The sequence below is a fragment of the Aythya fuligula genome, chromosome 15 (assembly GCF_009819795.1).
Source record: "Aythya fuligula isolate bAytFul2 chromosome 15, bAytFul2.pri, whole genome shotgun sequence".
NCBI lineage: Eukaryota > Metazoa > Chordata > Aves > Anseriformes > Anatidae > Aythya > Aythya fuligula.
In genome coordinates this window covers 12107555-12129359 of record NC_045573.1, presented here as the reverse complement: position 1 = coordinate 12129359, position 21805 = coordinate 12107555, and the positions used below count along the sequence as shown (strand labels likewise).

The following is a 21805-nucleotide window of genomic DNA, read 5'->3' as shown; positions in this document are numbered from 1 at the left end:
TCGAGTGCTCCAGGGCTGCTTGGGTGAGTTTGCAGCACTGCGGGGCTGTTTCCAACCCTGGAGTTGCTCAGAGGGGATTTGCACATTGGAGCCCTTTGGGGCAGCCCTTTGGGCCCAGCCTTCCCCTCCCCAGCCCCTTTCTTCCTCCCACAGCCTCCCCCCAAGGTGCAGGGAAACCTCCCAGAGCTGCTGGAAAGAAAGGCAGGGGGCAGGAATGGTAACAGCTTTTAATCAGACAAGAATCGATACATCATTTAAGACAATACTGTTTTCGCCTCTTTTGGGACTTCCTTCACATACCGGCGGGGAAAGAGGAACATTTTGGGGAAGTACAGGGGTTTTTTTTGTGTTTTTTTTTTTTTTTTTTCTTTTTTTCATAGGGACTTTAAAGCATGGTGAATGTGCAAGTCAGTGCTTTGTTTGCTTAAAACTTTTTCCCGGTGCTTATTTACAGTTACAGTACCTCTTTGTGAGCGACAGGAAAAAAGACGATTGTATTAACTGGGGATCCGTGATCCCAAGTCGAGAAAGGCAGATCTCCGATATTTATATATTTATACATATATATATATATAATGCTTTTGTGTATACACAGATACATTTCTCTCTTCTTTAAAGTATTAAAAAAATGATCAACCTTCATTCTATAAAAATACCTACTCTACAAGATAGAAAAATTTCCCTCTCCAAGTATACACTGATTTACACCCAAAGCTTCTCTGGAAATGTACATTACGTGGCTTCCTCCCGCGGGCCGGGCACGGCGCGGTGTCCTCGGCGAAGAGGCGCAGGAGGGCTCGGCGCGGGACCGGTGGCAGGGGGGACGTGGCTCTGGGGAGCAGAAAAGCCTCCGGGGACCCGGCCCGGGCTAAGGCTGCGGCGTCTGCCACCGCTCCTGGCTCGTCGTGCCCCGGGGGAGAAGCCCACCGCCAGCTGCTCTAACACCACGCCAGCGCAGGAGGAGCCGCGGTGCGTGCTCGGCGCTGTCACGCTTGGAAGCATTTTGGGGAGGAGAAGACCCCTCTCCCCAAACCAGCGGCCAAGAGATCGCTGTGGCTTCTGTTTTCGGACCGCTCTGGCGTTTCTAAACCCTGACGAGCAGGAGAAATAAGCACTGCTGCAGGCCCGATGTGCTAACAGAAGGCAGATCTCGGCAGCCCGCTGGCCTGCCTCCTCCCGGGAGCGGCGAGGAGCAGGTTGGGGTGAGCGGCTGCTCCCCACGGCCATGCCACGGCCGCCTGCGCCAGCGCACCGAGAGCTGCCCGGTGTAAACATGGCTTTTGTTTCCCAGGGAGCTGCTGATTTATTCTCTGGCCAGAGACCCCTTCTACCCAGCGGGCTGGGCTGAGAAATCGGAGCGGCCGCCTCGTCCCAGGGCGAGGAGCGGTGGCTGGAGCGGGCTCTCCCTCCAGGACCGTCACTGGCAGAGCCCTGCTCCGGGCTGGGGCCCCTGGGAGGCCACGGGGAGAGCTCAGCCCTCGCGTGGTGGTCGCAGCCTTTCCCCGGTGCCAGGAGGTGGGACAGGCAGCACCGCCGTGCCCGCAGCTGGGGTGGACACGCGGGCACGTGGAGGAGGGTGGTCGCTCTGCCGGGCCGCACGCCGGGGCCGTGAGAGCAGAGGGAAGAGAGCCACAGACAGCAAAAATAAATAAGGAGGCAGGTGACAAGCTGCACTCACGCCCTGCACCAAGGACGGCCGCTCCCCTGCCTCTTTCTGCCACCGGCGAGCGAGCGAGCAGCCAGCTCTCTGCACGCGACCCGTTCCCAAGCGAAAGCAGCAGGGCAAGGATTAACTGCGCCAGCTGGATGAGGACATTTGCATTAAGTTAATTTAAAAAAAAAAGAAAAAAAAATCTACAAGTCCAGGACAAGTTTCCCTCTTTCCCAGATCTGCCCCAGTGAGTGAGTGTGTCACGGACACTTTGGCAAAGCAGATGCTTGGGCTGGACAGGGCAGCAAGGGAAAACGTCAGCTCCAGCGCTTCCTTCTCCATCCCGTGACCCTGCAAGTTTGGAGGAGCCCCCTCCTCACACCCTGGTGTCGGCCCCGTGTGTCAGAGGGTCTGCCACCGCCCTCGGGACAGTTCCCACCAGGCGCAGCCGCCGGCCAGCTCTGCTGGTAGCGGGGCTGGGACAGGTCCTCCTCGCGGCTGTCCGTTGCCTGTACTTCTTCTCCAGGTTCCCTTTCACCCCTCGAAGCCGTGAGGGTTTCAAAATAACGGAGTCAGACCACAAAGCCTTGCTGCTGGGTTTCTGTTTCCCCGGTCCGCTGGCTGGCTCACCCCCCGACCCGACGCGATGCTTCCTTGTGCCTTCATCCAGAGCAAAGACGTCTCAAGTCCCTCTTTCTCCTCTCAGAGCACCAAATCCACACCCATCGAAGAGTGCACAGCCCGCGGCTCTCGGCCGCCCTTACTTCACTTCCAGGATGGAGGGGTTTGTCTCCATGATGGCCACGATGATCCTGTCGATGTAGTCCTGCAGGCGGAAGTTGATCTCCTCTTGCTTTTGAATCGCTTCCATGAGCTGCGAGGGGGAGAGAGAAAGGGAGAAGCGGTCACCGCCGCCCTGGGACAGCAGCAGGGTTCCTTGCCCTGGAGCAGACATCAGGCAGAAGTTTCCCCCTTCTTTTCCACCCCTCCCTCCAAGGATTCTCCCTGATGGATGCTCCCAGGCTCCCCAAACCCTGCACGTGGGGCTTGGCCAAAAAAACAGAGGCCCCTGACAGACGTGCTCGTTTCTCTGGGGCTGCCCCCAGGGCTCAGGGTTCAAAAGATTGAATTCTGGCACTTGTGTGGGCTCTCCCACCGGTGTCTGGGTGCAGCCACTGGAGCAGGGACAGCATGTGCCACAGGAGAAGTGAAGATCCAGGCTGTCCAGGGTAGATGTCCCAGCTGCCTGGGCTTTTGGGACACCTACAGACAGTCAGGCACACCCCGTGCCTGCTGCTGCGTCCCAGGAGAGGAAGGCAAAGTTAGATTGGAAAGGAGCAGCTTCCCCGGCTCCCAGGAACGAGGGCTGGCAGGCAGGGCAAGTCCCAAATGCTCTTTAAATTGTTGCATGGGTATTTCTTTGCTCCTGACAGCTTTCAGGTGGATTTGAGGAGTGAGCAGAACCACAGGCACCGCCACATCGGCTCCTGCCAGGCTGAGAGGGGCGGAGAAGCCCCAGCCACCCTGGGAAGATGCAGTTTGAGCAAAGCAGCTCCCGGTGGCACCTACCTCGTCTCTGGAGACCGAGCTGATCTCGGCTGCCAGGGATTCAGAGAAGGAGGCTGAGAAGAGGTTCTTGGCTCCCTGGATGCTCAAGTTAATGATCTGCCCATTCAGCTCGTCGTTCTGCTCCTTCAGGTTCCTGTTATCCTGTTCGGAACAGACATCGGATCAGGTATCTGATATGGTATCTGATATAGCAGAACAGGTATCAGACGCCGCGTGGTGCCCCAAAGCAGACCCGTTCGACCCCCACCACACATCTGGGGAAGGCAGGGGCTGTCCTCGAAGCCAGCAGCTCCCAGAACGCCAGGAGCAGCACACGGTCTCCTGGCTCTGGCTCAGGAGAGCCTGGAGAACCTTTGGAAACATGAAATGTCCTGAGCAGACCCAGGGGACACAGCGTAGAGGGGCTCTTGCAGACACAGGGTGTCCTTCAGAGGAAGGATCCCACCTCTCCTGTCCCAGAGCGGGGCAAGAAGCAGCAGGATGCTGGATCCACGGCCAGCTCCTCAGAGGGGAGCGTCCAGCAAGCGAGGAGCCGGGCACCCCTCGCTCTGTTGAGGAACTGTCATCCCCTCGTGCACACCACGCAGCCGAGGCGCTTCCCTCCCTGCCCAGCTGCCCGCACCTGCTTGAGCTGCTTGATCTCTTGCTCCAGCTCCGTCTCCCGCGTCCTGCTGTTGTACTCCTGGAGCCCCATGCTGCTGCTCCTGCCTCGCCGCTGCTCAGCTTCCAGCTTGAAGAGCTGCAAGTGCTCGAGCTGCTTCCTGAGGTCCTCAATGAGCTGCGGCGCAAAGGAAGGGGACAGCTGAGTGCTGCGTCCTCTGCGGGTCCGACAGCTCGTGTGGGATGCGGCTGCTGTGACACAGGGGCTGTCTCCCAGCTGCAGCTACCCCCCGACGGCTGCAGCAGGGCTAACAGACTGCCTGGGGACACTCAGCTTCCCCTTCGGGCTCTGCAGCAGGAGACAGAGCTGCTCCGACAGCTGCCCCCTGCTGCCACGGGCAGTGCCGTGAATCCCCACCTCACCCGAGCGCTCTCGGCAACACCAAAATTTCCCCAATTTCCACTCTGAGCCCCAAAGCTCCTTTCCTACCAGAACAGCAAGCACTGTTGGAGCCTCCAGCTGGAACTGCCAAGCAGATACCTGGAAGGAGGTGAGGGAGGGCCCCATCTCTGCCCCCGAGCACAGACAAGCTGGGAGCTCTCCCCCAGGCAGCCCTGCACCCTTCTCCTCCCCTTTGCTGGTTCCACGTGCTGCTGCCACAGCTCCCTGGGTGCAGGAGGCCAACTGATCAGCCTGGCACAGCCCAAACGGGTTTGTGGATGCAGGCAAACATGCTCAGTTGAATTTTCACGGAGGCAAAAGTGACAAATGTTACACAGTTAAATTGCTGCACTACCTTTCTCCATGCAGGCAGGACCCAATGCTCTACAAATAGTTACAGATGGTTCTGGAGAGGCTGCTGAAGCCAGCTCCCCTGTAACACCCCCAGCTCCCCTGTAACACCCCCTGTCTCGGGGGGGACTAACGGGAAGGGCTGCAGCAGGCAACGAAACTCTACTCACCTCCTGGGTCGACTCCTTCTCCTTCTGAAACTGGTGTCTCTCCTGGCTCAGCTTGTCCCCCATCTTCCTCTTGTTCTCCTGCTCCTCCGTGAGCTGCACGGTGAGGTCTTCGATCTCATCCAGCAGCTTCTGCTTCTCCTGCAGCGACACGCGGGGCCGTGAGGCAGAGCCCGGCTGCCAGGGCTCGTCCTGCTCACCCCAGGGCCCGGCGCACCCAGCCCCACGGGGATGCTCCCCTTGCCTGCTGCCACCTCGTTTGCTGTCTGAGGGCTGCAGAGCACGAGTGCTTCAAGAAGAGCCACAGATTAAAGCAGTGCTCCTAGGATCATGGCACAGTGAGCTCCCTGCGCTGGGGCAGCGCCGTGCCGGGGTGGGACACGGCTCAACGGGGACTACAGGGCAATGAGAGACCCTGGGCTCCTTAGGTCTGAACTGCAGTAGAGCCAGAAATCCAGGATCTCATGCCACTGAGGGGAAGTTCATTCCATTTTTCAGACAGCAATGAACTTAACTGGGGACTGACCCACACCTGAACGTGACCAATTCCACCAGGCAGTAAAACCAACGCGCAGCCCGGCTCGCCTCGGCTGGGGCTGGAGGTGGTGTGGGAAGCTTGTCACCTGCTGGTGACAACAGCCCTGCGCAGGATGCCTCCCTGTACAGCAGCTCCTCTCTTCCTGTGACCAATTCACCCCAGGCTTCCAGCCTGGCTCTCCCCGTGAGGGAGGTTTTGGCTGGGGTGCCCCAGTGCCGCGCAGCACAGCACCGAAGGCAGCGCGCAAGCAGGAATGCAGCACTGACAACAAAACCCGGATTTCTGGCACCAAACAAGACAGCAGTCCGTCAGCAGGGCTTCTCTCCTCGGCAGGGAGGGGCAGCAACTGCGCCTCTCACCGCTGCTTAATCACATTTAACTGCGGAGAAAAGCCGCGCTGCTCTGCAGAGGGATTAAGGATCAAAACAACCCTCGCATGGCTGGACACACCTAGGCAAGAAATCCATCCCCAGACCCACGGTGGTTCTCCCATCCCCGGCCTCAGTGCACCGTGTTTACACGGCCGTGGCAGACGAAGGCAGCTTCGCCTTGGCCGTTTCGGGTGGAGGCTGAGCCGCAGCGATGCCCTGCAGGCTCACGGACTGCAAAAGGATGAAATCCTGGAGGCCTTCAGCCAGGCAGAGAGCTTTGATTTCACTTCAGTTTTAATCTTAAATGCGCCACAGACTTGAGCAGAAACACGACGTGACCTTTGGGCCTGCTGTGGGACCCCTAACCCAGGCTCCCTCCCAAAGCCAGCCCTGGGGAGGCTGCAGCCCCTCGGGCAGCCTCCGCCCCGGCTGCAGATGCACGGCCTTGAGCCTGAGCAGGGGCGAGGGTCTGGGAGATAAGGCAGCGCTTTGAAGACTCAGCACACAGCTCCTGCTGACGGCGTATCTGCCTGGCAGGAAGCAGATAAAGCATGCCAGCTCCTCTTCCCCCCCTTGGACTGCCCCGGCCCCGCTGCAGGGCTGGGGACGAGCCTCCAGCAGAGGGCACGAGTCCCCTCCGAAGCAGCCCCACCAGGGCTGAGGCTCTGCTGCTGTCTCAAGGAGAGGCTCTGCAGGGTTTTAATCCCAGGTTTTTAGCCAGAGAGGCCAGCACAGAGCGATGCTGCCACATTCTGCTGGCAGCCCCAGCACAGAGGGCAGAGAAACCCTCCTTCCACACACACACACACGTCCTCACCTCCTCGAGCCTCTCGATGTTGGCTTTTAAACACGGGACACAGGACCTCAGCTCGCTGTTCTCATCATCCAGTAGCTGCAGCCTGCAACAACGGGGAGATGTGTCAGAAATTCACCCCGACAGCCCAAGTGCGGGAGGCTTGGTTGCAACATCATCAGGAATATCAAACCAGGACGTGCTGGAGGCAAGCCAGCAGTGATTGATCTCTTCAGTGCAAACCTGGAGATTTCAACTATTGCCATTCCCAGGGAAAAATGGGGGAATCCACACAATTTCAGGCAAGTCTTTTGTCCAGTGCCATGCTCTCCTGAACTAGGTTGAATATGATTCTTTAGCCCAAAGGCTTCATCGGTGTCCGTGGGCAAACCTCAGCACTGAGCACCAGAAAGCAAATATTGCCTGGGCAGTCAGAGCAGGGGCTCAGACAGGGCTTCAGCTTTGCATTCTCCCAGTAAAGTAACATCCCATCCCCGTGTCATGGTAACTGTCCTACCACAACCCCAATTAAAAAAAAAAAATAAAGTGAAGTTCAGTAATCTTTCATTCACCACAAGCAATAGCAATAATTGTTCTGGAAAACCAGAAAAAAATGCCCCATCAGAAAAAACCTGCCAAATACATGGAACTGTCTCCCATGCTACTCTTTCCTCAGGAAGCCACGAGGCTGTATGAACCCTAGGGGTCCAGGACACCACCTGTGTCACCACTCCTCCCTCTCACGATTGGGTCTCGCTGTGCCCCAGTACCCTCCTGCTCCTCCAAGCAGCCTGCAGCCACAACCCACTCGTGCTGCACTACCTGCTCCTTTCTCACCGGGGAGAGCTCTGCCTTCCCTCTCGACCTGCGCCTGCCCAGGTCCGTAACCCCTGCAGCTTCTGGGAGCAGGATCAGACATTTGCTTGTTTCTAAGACGTGACTCAGGTCTGAGCATCAAACAGAGTTCCTCGGGTCTTTCATGTGAAGAAGTGCTAGCAAACAACATCTGCGTTCATGCACTGCGGGGCAGGCCCAAGGAGGGAGAACATGAGCTAGACTAAACTGCATCAGGGAAACCCAAATAAGTCTGAGACCAGGTTCACGGAGGGGCCTGACTTTGGGACAAAGGTAAGGAAGGAGAAGCAGCCAAACCTCAGGGTTTATATTGACTTTAGCCACACCTTTAGCCAAGCTCAGGTCACCCTCTGCCACCCTCTGTCTCCCCACAGACACCAGCAGCCGTGCGGGTCCAGGAGACCTGCTGCCACCCAGCCCTGCCCCAGCCCCACCTGGCCTGCAGGTTCTCGATCTCAATGCTCTTCTCCCTCTCCATTTTGCTCAGCATCTCCCTCTGCTTCTTGATCTCCTCCAGGAGTGTCTGGTCAGCTCTCAGCTCCTGCTCCTTCAGCTGTTCCTCGAGAGCGTTGGCTCTGCGGAGAGGAGGGAAAGGTATTAAACATGGTATTAAAAGTACAATAAACTGGGTGGCACATGCTGGTAGATGTGTCCATCTATTTTTCTACCTCTCCAGGCTGCATCACAACCTTTTTATAAGGGGGGAGACAGCAAGAAGAGGATGAGGGTGAAAGCACAGCAATCATTTTGTAACACACCCTGCGGGTCTCAGGCACGGCACCACCGGGAACAAGCTACTGAATGGGAACCTCGTCCCTTAACCCTCTTCCTTTTCACACTCTTATGTCCCCAGCCCTAAAAATACAGGCTCTGCAGGTCAAACCTCTGTGTGCCAGCACAACGGGGATTTCCACGCAGTCCCACAATCGTGGCACGCTTTGGGGCAGCAGCTGTGCTTGCTCGTGCGGGCAGAGGAGCGGGCAGAGGCAGTCCCAGCCTCCGTGGAGCTCCTCACCCCGGCTTGCTGGGAGGCTGCTTTGCTCTGCTTTATGTAATCGCTTTGCACAGGCAGGCTTTTGCCAGATGAAGCCGTTCTTGAAGCAGCAAGGAGTACACAGAGGGCTTTACGTGATTAAAAGCCGACTGACACTTCTGGGCCAAGCCGCTGAAGTGAAAGCGTTCCCCTCGCCGCAAAGTTTATCATGGCTTAGAGAAACCTTTGTTTGAACGCTCGGTTCCATGACACAATCATTACTTAACAGCCTTACAGCCCTATAGATAACTCCTGCTGGGTTTATCTGGGAGTGTAAATACACTGCTGGAAGAGAGAAGCCTGCCAGATCCGTAAGGACAGCGATTACTTAAAACGGGATCCGAAGGGGCTGCGCTGCAGCCAGGATCCGAAAGCAGCAGGGCTGAGGCTGGCTGGGAGCCACGAGCCTCCCTGAGCCAGCCTCTGGGGCTCTGCAGGCAGCGTTAAGGGTGGACATGTGGAAACAGACCTACAAAGCTCTGTGTTTACATGCACCCAAGCAGCATACTCTGAAGGAGCGAGTGCAAGCTGGCACCGTGGCCAGAGGTGGGCCGTTTGTACCTGCTGAGCTGCCAGCAATTAACAGAGCTCCTGGGAATGTGCCAGCGGCCCCAAAAAGTGCGTGTGGGACCGCACCATCCCGCATGAGAGCCCCTCCTGCTGAGCAAGGGGTGGCATGAACCAGGCTCCGAACCGGGCTCCTTACCTGTGCACGAGCTGCAGGTTCTCCTGCTTGAGGCGGCTGTGCTGCTCGCCGTTGGCAGCCGTGTCCTTTTCCAGCTCCGTCACCCGCTTCTCCAGAAAGACAACCTGGGGACATGGCAGAGGCAAGGGTCAGCCCGCACCCCGCTCTCCACCCCACAAAGCGACCCTCGCTGCAGGAGCCCTCGCTGGAGCTCGGACCTGGCTGAGCCACCTGAACGGGGACGGCTGCCACTGGAAGCAGGGAGCCGTGCCTTTGTTCAAAACATCCTTTTACACGCTGGTTTCTGAGTGTCTCGTGTCTCCCGAGTAGAAGTACGGGGCCCAACGCTTCACTGTTTCCTTTCTTCACGACAAGATACTGAATGTCCAGAGGGAAAGACCCAGCGGGATCTCTGCAGCATCACCGCTGAGCTGGAGTGCAGCCCTGAGGCTGGGAACAACCACCCGCTGCTTAGGAAAGGACAGCTAAGTGTACATGAGGCCACGGGGAAACAACACTGCCTGCTGGAAGGGGGCAGAGATGAGCGTTTTCTCCCTGTACCTGGCATATTTCAGCCCTCTCTGTGTTTCCACTTACTCGTGGTCCCCAAGTCCCACTCGCACCGCCACACAGAGTCCCAAACCACAAAGGAACTGGGAGCACGTCTCACGTCTACGAAACCTGAGCTGTAGGACTCCCATCAGTGGGGGGAGAAGGGCCAAGGAGACCTGAGTGCATTACAAAACAGCAGCACGCGGAGACAAGGACTTTACTAGAAGCACTGGGGCAGCTTTCCTAGCCAGACGGCTGGAGACTGTTCAGGAACGTGAGGTCTGCGGCGTTGTATTCAACTTTCAGACTTGGAAAAATGTTAATTTGTTTTTTAAAGGCCTTTTATGCATTATAATTATACCAGAGTGCAGCCAAACACACAGGTTTGTCTTTCACACGCTGCTCCACGCAGGTCTCTATTCACGGCTGCAGAATTAAGGAGCTATTTTGAAAGAGTTTCATTACTGCAGCAAACATTTACACAAGCCCCAGCTCACTCATCTCTAACTTTCCATCCTTCCTCTACCTATTTTTAGCTCCTGGTGTTCAAACAAAAGCTTTCTTGTCCTCCTGCCCCGCAATCCCCAGCTCACAACACCCGGGACGACCCCACCAGCCCGACACAAGGTCGGCTTTGTGTCCTCGCGGCAGGACGAGGCCGAGGGAAGGACGCCCTCGTTTCCCACTGGGGGACTTTGCTCGTCCTGGAGAAGCAGATGTGGACGACATCTCATCCCAAAACATGAAGCAGAAGCGAAAACCCTCTGCAAACAGCCAGCCCTCGGCAGGCACGGCAGCACCAGGAGGTGCCACCAGCACCTGCAGGCGGGCGGCACGCCGTCCCCAGGGAGCAGGCAGCAGCTGGAGCTCCTCGCTCAGCACAGGAGCTCTGCAGCTTGACTCAGAGACCTCTCGGTTCGCACCCTCTCGATTCAGAGGGCTGCCCACGTCCCACCAGCCTTCCCTGGTGCAGCTACACACCCAGAGGAGCTCTGCCCCAGCCCTTGCCCGGGCATCTCGAAGCACGGCGAGCCGCCCCCGACCCGCTGCGGGATGGCACGGACGCCCCTACTCCTACCTTGTCCGTGATGTCCTCCTCCGTGCACTCCAGCGTGTCCCGGTACGACTCCTCCATCGCCCCCACGGACAGCGCGCTGGTCTGATGCAGCTGCCTGTAGCAGAGAAAAGCCACCCCGACCCCCAGGAACACGAACATTAGGGCAAACATGGCAAGTCCAGGCGACAACCACTGCTACACTGCAATCTCTCCAATCTCTCCTCCTCAGCTGCCACCTCCTGCCGTGGCCCTCGCAGAGCAGTGTCCCTCGGCACCACGGCAAACTAAAGGGGCGAAGCAGCCCAAGCACCTCGGTGCTTACCGGCCGAAGGAACGCGCCCTGCGAGCAGCGTGCAGACGTGGACACATGCTGCTGGGACTTCACTCCGCGATCACCCGCTCTCGCTCTTTGGAACGGGAGATAAGAGCTCCCCCGGCCCAATTTCTTTCTTTCTGAACATACGGAGGCCGTGCGCTCCTCAGCAAAGGACGGGGTGCTCGGTTCTTGCCGCTGGCAGGGTGGACGAGTGGGGGCAGCGGGTGGAAGGGGAGGGAAATGGGGAAAAACCCCCCCAGCCCACCGCTGCTGCGGCCGAGAGCAAGCTAATCATTAGCAAGGCCTTGCGACACCGGTGTCCGTGGCTTCGTGCCAACCCAAAGGACACTGCCCAGGATGCCGCGTGGAGGGGCTGACTTGCCTTTAATTGCCGTGCTATCGCTGCTGATTAGCTCCAGGGTACCAGCAGCAGCTATGGCCACAGCGAGGGGTCGTTATATTCCAGCTCTGGGAGCCCTGACCAGGCTGCCTGGAGAAAATCAACATGTTCCCAGCAAAATCCCGTTCCTAGAGCTTCCTACACTGGCACCAACGTGCCTTACACCGCAGTCTGTGCTCACAAACGCCTGAACTGGTTCCCTACCGGGGAACGGCCGCTTCTTGTGGATGCCCAAGGACTGCCAGTAACAGGCTCAGCTCGCTCAGGCTGGGTGATGGAGATGGGGCTGGGACCCCCGACAGTGTCCCCGAAAAGGGAGAGGGGCCTTTCCCTGTTTCCCTGTCTCACGGGTGCTCTGCTCTCCCACTACCCCCCGATGAGCAAGCCGAGCTACTTCGAAGCCAGCACTGCTTTGAGCAGGAGGCAAATGAGAGAAGCACAGAGGCCTCTCTGAACCTAAATTATCCAATGAGTTTGTCAGCTGGGCTCTGAAATTCACCCCGCTACACAATATGCTCATGCAAATATTCATGAAGCATAACTGGCATTTACAGAAGAGACCGCAGCTGAGTACCAGGCTTATTTTGCCTCCTCACCCTGGTATATATTTAGATGCTGAAGTCTCGGGCACATTTGTCATTTGAATCATGCCAAGCGCAACAGGGCCTAAGCAGCTGAGATTTCTTGGCACACGCAGAACCCGGATAACAAAAGTCAGGGAAAGAGCCCTCACCAAAATGAAATCGATTTACAAGGAGCAAATGTTATGTTTTAATTACAGTATCTGCCTCCAAAAGCACCCTTTGGGCTGATCTTCAGGACCTGGCTCTTCTCTGTCACTACCACAACCTAACCCTGACTGCTCTCCAAGCAACCACTACTGGCCTGTGCCCACGGGTCCCAGGGAACCCAGCCTGGCCCCGGCCCTGCAGCTCGACCCACGAAGTCTCGGCCAGGGTGGATGGGGCGTCCCCGTTCCCAGGAGTTTAACTCAAACCCTCCCCAAATGATTTCTGCCAGCCAGGGGACAAAAGCTAGTCCTGAAACAGGAAACCCGGGGACAGGCTGCTCCCTTCAGCCTTCTTTCCTGCCCCTGTTTTTCACAAAGATCTCGAAAGTGAGATGAGTGGAAGGAGGAAATTTAGTATCAAAGACGCGCTTCCTTTCTGGGAGGAGAGACTGCTGACCACAGGAAAAATTGGGAAGGGGAATGTGGGACAAAGGGGTTCAGGGAAGCTCCTGAGCCCCTCGGTTGGGTGCACCCCAAGCACTGGGGCATGGGGCTGCCCACATTTGTGCTTCCAGAGGGAGCACGGTGGCTCCTGCTCCATCCAAAGGAGCCGCCTGTTCCTCTGCAGTGCCTCTGCCCTGCCTGGAAAGGAGCAAAGAGCAAAGCCAGGGACTGCAGGAGGCCAGGCAGGGGAGGTGAGCCCCAGCATCTGGCTGTGAGTAGGACGACACGGGTACAGGTGGGACGGTGAGGCCAGGAGGAGAGAGGAACACCAGGCTTCATTGGGATGGGATGGAGCCTCTGCCCTAAGACTCACAGCACGCTGCAGCTCTTCCTGCACAAGCAGGGTAAGAATACCCAAATATCCACCAGGGAAGGCAGCTGGCAGCACACGAGCAAGCTGAGCAGGCAGGGAAAGCAGCTGGGCAACCCCGCAGGGGAGAACAACCCAGCATTAAACCCCAGCAGTGGGGTTACCTGCGGCTGCCCCCACAACGCCCCAAAGCCCCCGACCGGCCGAGCAGGGAGGGCTGCTCCAGCAAAACCAAGCCCTGAGGCTTGCCCTGAGCAGAAGGCAAGGTTATTGGGACAGCCTTCCTTCTGCGGGCCTGGCAGCTAGCGCAGGCACCCTTCCCACCGAGGCAGCAGCACGAGCACGAGCTTACCTTGCCACTTTCTTGCTGGAGAGTCTTTTATTTGGGCTGCAAAACGAACAAAAAACAGGAAAGGGTTTTAGGAAAGCTGACAGCGGAGAGGCAAGGCAAACAGGAAGCTGCAGACACTGCGGGGCACATCCTTCGCCCTCGCAGCGGCACGCACGGCCCCGCCGCCCGCGCCAGGAGGCAGGCGAGGAACCGAACCGAGCCCAGCCCGCCGCCGGACCCTCACCGCCACCAGCGACACCATCCTCTCGCTGCCCGATCCCCGTCCTGAAAGCTGAGCCCCGGGGCAGGTGCTAAGAATAGCAGGGAGTTTGGTGGGTCTCGGCCAGCGCCGCCACCCTCGCAGAGCCCGAGCACCCCCGGTGCCCTCCCGGTGCCCTCCCGGTGCCTACCCGGCTGCCACGAGGGGCCGCGCCTCTCGCCCCCAAATCGCCATTTCCCTCGTTTTGCACGCTGCCGGTTTTGTGCCGCTCCGGGACTATTCTCGCCGAGCTATATTTGGTGTCGGATCACCGCAGAACTGCTGCCTACTCGCAGCTCGGGGAGCTGCTGATCGTGGCCCTGTCTGGATTTCAGGCACGGGCATTTTCCCAGTCCCCGGGGACGGGCACAAGCTCTCCTCGCCTGGATAACCCCCACCAGAGACCAGCGCTCGCTGTGCACACCCCAGCCAGCTGCCACCACCGCACAGAGGTTGGGGTTTAGTGGAAACCCAGCACAGCTCCGAGCAGGCAGCATGGCCCTGTGTGACCCTTTTCCAGCCGAGGCTCCTGCCACACGTCGGTGTCCAACAGATGCCACCGGGACACGGCGCTGGCACCAAATCACCGCTGAAGGGTGGCAGCGAGCAGAGCTCCGGCTGAGGGGGGGATGCAGCAGCTGCATTCCCCGGTGCTTAGCTCAGTTTAAGGAAAAACCAGCGGGGAGTTCGTTTCTGCCTTGAGCTGCAGCCGTGACACGAGTTCTTCGAAGGAGGAATTAAAAATAGTGCAGGGCGATTTTCTTTCTTTCCAAAAAAAAAAAAAAAAATTAAAAAAATAAAATTACAGCTTCTGGGAAGCAACGACTGGCCACGGGTTGTTGTCAGGGCTACCTGTGGCTGTGTCAGACGTGCATCCTCCTGGCGCAGGCTGCAGGAGCAGCACCGCTGGCCGGGCCTCAAGGACACGGCACGGACGGGGCCGGGGAGAGGCCAGGCCCCCGCGTTTGCCAGCAAATGCACAAAGTCACGTCCGCCCCCAGCGCCGCGGGGAGGATCGGGGTTTGTCTCCGCTAACAGCTTGTCGGAAAGCAGCGCCGGCACCTGCGGGTCTCTCGGGAGGGGATGAGACGTGCAAACTTGCCTTCAAGGGCACTCAACCACAACATGCTTGCAGGAATCTGGCTCGTCCCGAGCTCCCTGCAGGTTTCGGCCCCGGGCTCCTGTGCTGCAGGCTCGGGCAGCAGCGCCCTGCCGCCGGGACCAGGCTGCAGTCGGATTTGGGGTACTGCAGCACAGCAAATACTGAGTGCCTCCGGGATTTCCAGCGCTGGCCTGGCTCCCCGCTTCTTCCAGGGGATGAACTCTCGGCGTATGTACCCCAAACTCTCAATATGCACCCAAAGCCTTTAGGAGAGAGGCTGTGACAGGGCGGCTGGGCTGCACCCCTGGAGCGTGGCCGTCCTCAGGATGCGTCCCCAGAGCCCGCCGGGTGCGGTGTGAGGCTGCTCAGCCCACACCTCGCTCCTCACTTCACCCAAGGTCTGGCATTTGTGGGCTTCTCGTTGCTCATGGGAGCCAGGAGCAGGTCCCATCGCCTCCTGAGTGCTCCACGGGGCCACCTCTCACCCCCGCTCACCCCACAGGACAGGCCCAGTTCCCTGGTGGCTCTCTCCTGGTGACCAAGGAGCTCCCGACCTGCTGTGCAATCCCCGTTGCACCTCCAGAAAGTGATCCCAGTGGTCTGTAGCCCTCCAGGAACGCTGTCTTGTGCTTCAGTCTCGTTGTGCCCCTGAGCTGCTCACGCTGGCAAGCAGGGCAACGCTTCCAGCAACAGCAAACCTGTGCGTGGGAAACCCTGAGCCCAGGTGGGGGAACCAGACCTACACCAAAACCTACAGAATTCCTATAGGGACACCGTGGGATGGGGAAGCCTCCACGCCAGGAGGCTCAGAGCGGGTATTTCAGCCCTGCAGGTGAATTTGGTGGAGAAAACCTGAAATGGAGCAGGGCCACTGGTGCACCTGGGCAAGTCCAGTGTTTTCCTGCTTCACCTGAGCCACATCTCGAACCCTCAGAGCCTTCCCCTGGGGGATTTCTAACAGCAACTGCTTGCCTGAGAAAAAGAGGGGAGAGAAGTACTTTTGGCACTAAAAATTCAAGGCCAAGCTCCTGTTTGTTTTCCAGGTCTCTTCCCACGGCTGCAGCCCAGGGGGGCCCTCGTGTCAGACTGTCCCTGTAGAGGACACAGGCCAAGACCACGACCAAAAACCAGGCTTGAAGGAGCACGCTGGAGATGAGCAGAATTATCATTATCATCAGTCCTGCAATCCTTCCCCCTCGTGGACCGCAAACAGGCCAGAACAAACACCACCAGACATCCCTCCCGACCTGCCAGGTCAGCAAGGCTGACTGGCTGACCCCCAAATGTGCCCTCAAGAACCTGTGGAGCTCCTACGAAAGGCATTTATCCCCCCTTCTGGGCTGGGGGTGGTAGGAGTGACACCAGGGGGTGAAATGAGTTTGTAGGGACACAAAGCGAGCGCCTAGAGGAGAGCCCCAAGCGGCGAGCACAGCGCTGTGCTCGGGTCCCCGCTGCCCCGGGAGGAAGGGCAGCAGCTGCCCCTCCAGATTCCAGCCCTCAGGGGCTTCTCCACGCTGCCACTGATTCCCCTGGTGACACAAAACACCGTGCCCGGCCAGCCCAGGGCTCCAGCTCCCCGTGTAAGCAGCGGGGCGCGGTAATGCATCCACCTGACACTGCACAGGCCATGCAAAGAGGCTGAGCAGAGCGGAAGGGAAGATTCCCATTGTCTGTTAGCTTCCAGGGCACTCAGATTACAGCAAACTCCTGCTCACCCTCCACGATGTTAGCACAGACTTGGCCCCCCCCGCTCGGTGAAATTCACCCCCTTCTGCCAACGGGAATCCAGCCCCACATCAGCAGAGACAATGAGAGTCTTCCCTTCCCCAGCACCATTCCCAAGACGGACATTGCCATGCACGAGACCAATTACCTATTCATTTCAAGATCATTCAGGCGAGCAGAAAGATCCTCAAGGCGGTTGATTTGTTTGTGGCACTGGCTACAGTAAAACTCAAATGCTTCATCTGCGATAATGCTGTGCAGTTTCGCAGCGAGCGGATTGGTGCTAGAGAAATCACAAGTGTCATTTCAACAGGACAGAAGGGAATCATCCGGCTTCGTCTGTGGCTTCCACAAGCTGAGGGGGGAATCTCTGGGCAGGGGTTTTGGTCGGAGATCCAAGACTTGCAATTAAAGCCTGAGGGCAGGTTGGGTTCCTTCCCTGCTTTCATTTCAGAAGCCCAATTTCTGTGCATCTGGAGTTAGTACGAGTTAGCAGGAGCTCCACCACCGTCCTCCTCCCGAAATTAAGGGAGGTGTATGGCAGCTGAGCCTGGCCAGGTTCCAAACCCTGTGCCAGCCTGCTCTAGCTGGGTCCTGGGAACACCAGACCAACCCACGGGACTACAAAGTCCACTTTCCATCACAATTTTCCAAGCAACCTGTCTCAAGAGGCCCTACGATCATCCTGGTTTGCCCCGTGAAATGCAGACTGGGCTCACACGCGGTGCCAAGACCAAGAGCCAAGTCCTTCGCTCGGTCACCGCTTTCCAACAGGACCACCTAAAAATAGAGCAGCCGTGCTGCTGCAGACCCACACTGAGGGTAACGCACACTGGGGTCAGATTTTCACTTCAAAGAGCTTCCCCCTTGAAGCTAAGCTCACAAAAAGGTGGTTGCAAATCAGTTTCGTCTTGCTTTGGGGCCAAATGCATGCCACAAATCCTTTCTGCGGGCAAACACGCTTCTGGAAGCCACAGACTTTAATCAAAGCAAGGTTAATAGTGAAAAAACAAAGCAGTTCAATAGGAAAGACAGGTAAAGGTGTGAGCAAACACGAGCAAGCTTAAAACCAAAAGATATCTGGAAAGGACTAGTCAACCCCATGGTGCAGACCCACACTGGCAAGTCCTGACCCGGGAGATGCTGAGGCTCCACCCGGGAGGGGTGTTCCCCCCAGCACCTTTGCATAGCCTCTCAGGGACTTTTCCTGGGGGTTGTGGGGGGGGTCAGCAGCCCCCCTGGGTCAGGTCTCTGAGTTTGTGCCATCTGTGCAGTATTTCCGAGCCCCCTCAGATCAGGCAAGTGGACCACAGCGCATGCTGCATTGCTCATCTCTTCCCATTCCTGCAAAAACGTTGAAAAACAACCCCCTAGCCTCTAGGGCAGGTTCAGTCTCAGGAAAGTCTTTATCCACCAGCAGTCACTTCAGTTGCTCAGGCTTTGCAGGGGGCAGAAGCTGGCAGCAGCCCTGCGGTACCCAGAGGGAGCACCTGAGAACGAGCCGCTGATGAACCCCGGGGAGCAAACCTGGGGTGCAAACCCGGCTCTAACAGGCACTAATTGAGGTGAAGAAAGCCATCAGACAAGAATCATTAGGAGAATCTGCAGGTATTCGCTGTGTAAAGGTAGAGCTGGCCCCTCGCTGTGCTGGTTCCTGGCCAGCCGGGTGGGTGAGAGCTGAACCCCACCACGCCTCGGGGTGTCCCCACCTCCCGCTGGCAGCGAGCTGCCACCCCCTGCACCGCACGCAGCCCTGCTGCCTCCTTCCTCTGCCTCGTGGGGTAACATTTGCCTTCAGCAGCTCGTCCAGCACTTAAGGAGCTCGTCCAGCACGCGAGGAGCTCGTACTTTCAGTCGCCGTCCTTCTCTCGCCAAGCGTGGCAGGGAGACCTCGCTCCTACCGGCTGAATGCACCAAAAAAGAGGTGGGAACCCAAGAACAGGGATCAGAAACACACACACCAGGGCTAAGCAGGAAAATGCAATACCCCACAGCCTTCCCCAAGGCTCTTGGTGCTTGCGTTAGTCCTCTTGTGAAGGTCTGGAGCTGTAGCAGGAAAATTTGTCACCGTTATTCCTGTTCGGAGGCTCTGGTAACATGAAGCGGTGTGTGGCGATGTGACCGCTTACAAGAGATGCTGTTCCTCCTATTCAAACCTCAGCAAAAAAAAAAAAAAAGCTCATCTAGGCCAGTGACATCCCGTAGTGCTTTGTAAGGTTTCGCTGTGTGTAAAGGCACTGGGGAGGCAGGGCTTTGTTCAGAAAAAAACAGCACCTGCTTAGAGAAACATCAGCTAAGGACCTTCGTGCACACAACGATAATCCCAGGTGAAGGCTAGACCTGAACGGCCACGCGCCCCCTGAACCTCTCCAGCAGAGGAGAGATGCTGCAGAGGCAGGACCCAAAGAGAGGGCAGCACGGGGAAGAGAGCGCCCTGACAGAGCAAGGGCTGGGCACTGTGAGCGGAGATAACCTGGGAGCTCAGGACTGGTATTAAAGAAAAAAATTAACGGTGTGCAAAGCTATTTTAGTTGAGTATTTCATTGCCAGGAGGCTTTTGGACTGGGCTGGAGGCCTACACTCAAGGAGAAACTCAACACCAAAGCTGGTTGTCAGCTCACCAAGAGCACTGTTTTCCCAAATTAACGGGTCAGCCATGCTTTACAGCAACACCTTCTACTGCAGGTTCAGGTAACATCTTCAAAACTGCTGCTGAACCAGCAAAAAGAAAAAAAAAAGTCAGCCCTGACTTGCAGCAAAATGCTGGTGTGTAGATTTGACAGCAGTTCTTCCCTTTCAGCCCCGTGCAAGCAGAATTGCCCAAGCTCTACAAAGGCCTTTGGGAATCTCGTAGAAAGAAGGTAAACAGGGAAAATAAAATTAAAAAAAAAAAAAAGTTGTAACAGGTTTGTACTGCCGTGGAAAGTCACACATCACCCCAAAGGAAAAAAAAAAGCATCTTCTGGTCTTCAGCGTGGGCGTGTGGCAGGCAGGGAGCACTCCTGCCCCGTGCAGACTTGTGCTGCCTGGTGGAGGAGCATGTCCCCACGTCACCTGTCGTCACAGGGGCTGCAGGTGTGCGTGACCTTTCCAGCTCTCACTTTTTTTCTTAAAAAATACAGATTGACCGGTTTGTATCGTCATCCTCAGTCCACCTGCATGGGCTGGAAAACCCACATGTGCCTGGTTTCAGACCCTAACACGAGGAGTGCAAGAAAACACTTTGGCCTCCTTCCTGCCCCATGAATCCCTCAGGCTGCCTAGAGGAGCAAGGCTGCAGCTGCTTGTGCAAATCCAACCAAGCATCCTATCAAAGCCAAAAGGAAAAAAAAAAATAAAGCTATCCAACAGGATCAGGGATAAAACTCCTTGGCAGTTTTCTCTAGCAGAATGCCGTGCGAGGAGCCACATCCCCAACAGAGAGGGAACGTGGTGTTGTCCCAGACTCAAACTCAGAGAGCTTCCAAGTGCTGCTGGACATTAGCGCCTCTGGATGGGAGGACAGGAACTGTTCAGGAAAATGAAAGGCTGAAGGAGGCAGCTCATCTTCCACTTCTGAGCTGGTCACCCCACTGTATCCAAGCTTTGCCAGGAATCCCCTCTTGCAGCACACCCAAACTCACACCCACAGAGCCTGAGCGAGGACACTAAGCCAGGGAAACTGGGTAAAGCACTGCGAGTGCTGTGCTGAGCATTACCTGGGAGAGAGGAACGAGGAGCTGTTAAAGCTGCTTTCCCCGTTACACAAGCTGTCCGAGAACAAATCTGCTTCATTCCCTTCTCCATAATCCTCGAAGTGCTCCTCTCCGCTAATGACCGTAACGATGGAGTGGCTGAGGTCCGAGCCCAGGGGCAGGTCGTGCGGATGGGATCTGTGGGGACAGACAAAGATGTTACGGGGTGACCACTGCAGCAGCCTTTCCAATCACATGCCAAACATCTGCTTCCCAACTCACATCTCCCATAACCCGGCCACTTCTGCCCTTCTGTGCCTTGAACAGGGCTGAAGGGGCAGCCCAGGCACCCCCAGGAAGTTTGCAGCCTGTTTTTTCACACCAAATCATTGTTGTTTTTTTTTTTTTTTTTTCATGCAAGTTCCCCTGGCAGCTGCAAGGCAGCTCCTGGGATCTCCAGACACGCAGGACAAACCCCGAGGCCGGTGGCCGGCCCTGGCACTGCACAGGCGCAACCAAAAGCACGGCAGAGGCAAAGCCTGGTGTGTCCTGAGCCCGAGCTAAACATGCTCTGAGTTATATGGTTATATGCTCTGAGCCTGCTGTGTAATCCTACTGAGAGCCCGCTGTGGGGTTTGGTGCTGCTGCCCCCGGTGACACAAACCCCAGTGGTTTAGGGGTGGCTGCCGAGCCCGGCACCGCAAGGGACCTTAACTCAGCCCCTGCAGGGAGGACGCTGCACACACTCATGGCAATTTGTAGGGCTTTTTTAATGGGTTTGTAGCATCGGATCCAGAGGGCTGTGCTGCACCCAGCCAAAACATGCCCAGCATGAGCCCGAGGATGTCCCTTGCTCCAGAGGGGACACTGCTCGGCACAGGAGATGTCGCTTCTGGCAGTACCTTTGCAGGTGGGCAGTGCTACATACACAGCCCACCAGGGCAGTACGCACCAGAAATCCGGAATTTCCTGCCCAGGACCGCAGAGGTTTTAAAGGGAAGTTTGGGGGAAACACGGAGGGGATTTCTGAGAACCAAGCCTGAAAGCAGCCCGCGTGTCTGTGCCCCACAGGGATGTGCTCTGGGGGGACTAGCACTGCTCGCCTCCCTAAAATTCGATGCTAAAGAAAGGGGAAAAAAGCTTGATTATAAAAAACGATATTTCAGGCTAGACCCCCATCTTCATTAACTTGGAGGGGGAAAACAGACATGGGCATTGAACTGTGATCGTTGTACCAAATCAAAAAAAAAAAACACAATTACTGATAAGCCATTTATGACAAATGTCTGCAGCATCTCAAGGATTTTCCCTTATCCTGCTAATAAAAACATGTCACCCCTCCAGCCAAAACAGCAGCAGGTCTCCCTTTAACCACAGGAAGCCCAGCACAGCTCCTGCAGCAGGGGGGTGGCAGGAGCCCAGTCCCCCACCAGAGAGTGGTGGCACCCAGCACACCCAGAAAGCATCAGAAACCGCTCCAGGAATAGAAAGTAGAGGGGATTTTTTTAAATTTTTATTATAATTTTTTAACTCACAAGCAGAAGCCAAGCCCAGCTCTCTAAGCAGGGGCTGTGGTTTGACGAGCACCTTGCAGCAGATCTGATCGGGCACCTGGGAGCCCTCAGCCAGGGCTGCCCCGGGCACTAGCACGGGGAGTTGGTGCACACCTACAGGATCCACCACAGCAGTTGCAAGATCCAGAGCCCAGCCAATCTTTACCACACACAACCTAAATAACCACTCCAACCGCCCCACGCGTGTCGAGCTTGAACAGCCGCTGGGAAGCAGGG

At 57.0% G+C, this 21805-nt stretch overlaps 1 protein-coding gene across 3 annotated transcripts in view; it reads right to left on the bottom strand.

The window, feature by feature from the left end:
- Nucleotides 1-347: 347 nt before the first annotated feature.
- The window catches only part of RAB11FIP3 (RAB11 family interacting protein 3), a 64124-nt gene continuing 42666 nt past the window's right edge, over nt 348-21805 (bottom strand). For 2 of the 3 annotated variants that reach the window (XM_032197404.1, XM_032197406.1), the window contains 11 exons: nt 20040-20213; nt 16490-16624; nt 13277-13312; nt 10686-10779; nt 9077-9180; nt 7772-7912; nt 6507-6588; nt 4784-4921; nt 3843-3998; nt 3221-3361; nt 348-2525 (listed from right to left, as the gene is read on the bottom strand). In XM_032197404.1, the coding sequence (XP_032053295.1) occupies nt 2412-2525; nt 3221-3361; nt 3843-3998; nt 4784-4921; nt 6507-6588; nt 7772-7912; nt 9077-9180; nt 10686-10779; nt 13277-13312; nt 16490-16624; nt 20040-20213 (1315 nt within the window). In that variant the 3' untranslated portion in view covers nt 348-2411. The remainder of the gene's footprint in view (nt 2526-3220; nt 3362-3842; nt 3999-4783; nt 4922-6506; nt 6589-7771; nt 7913-9076; nt 9181-10685; nt 10780-13276; nt 13313-16489; nt 16625-20039; nt 20214-21805) is intronic. The other variant, XM_032197407.1, reaches the window with a different exon arrangement.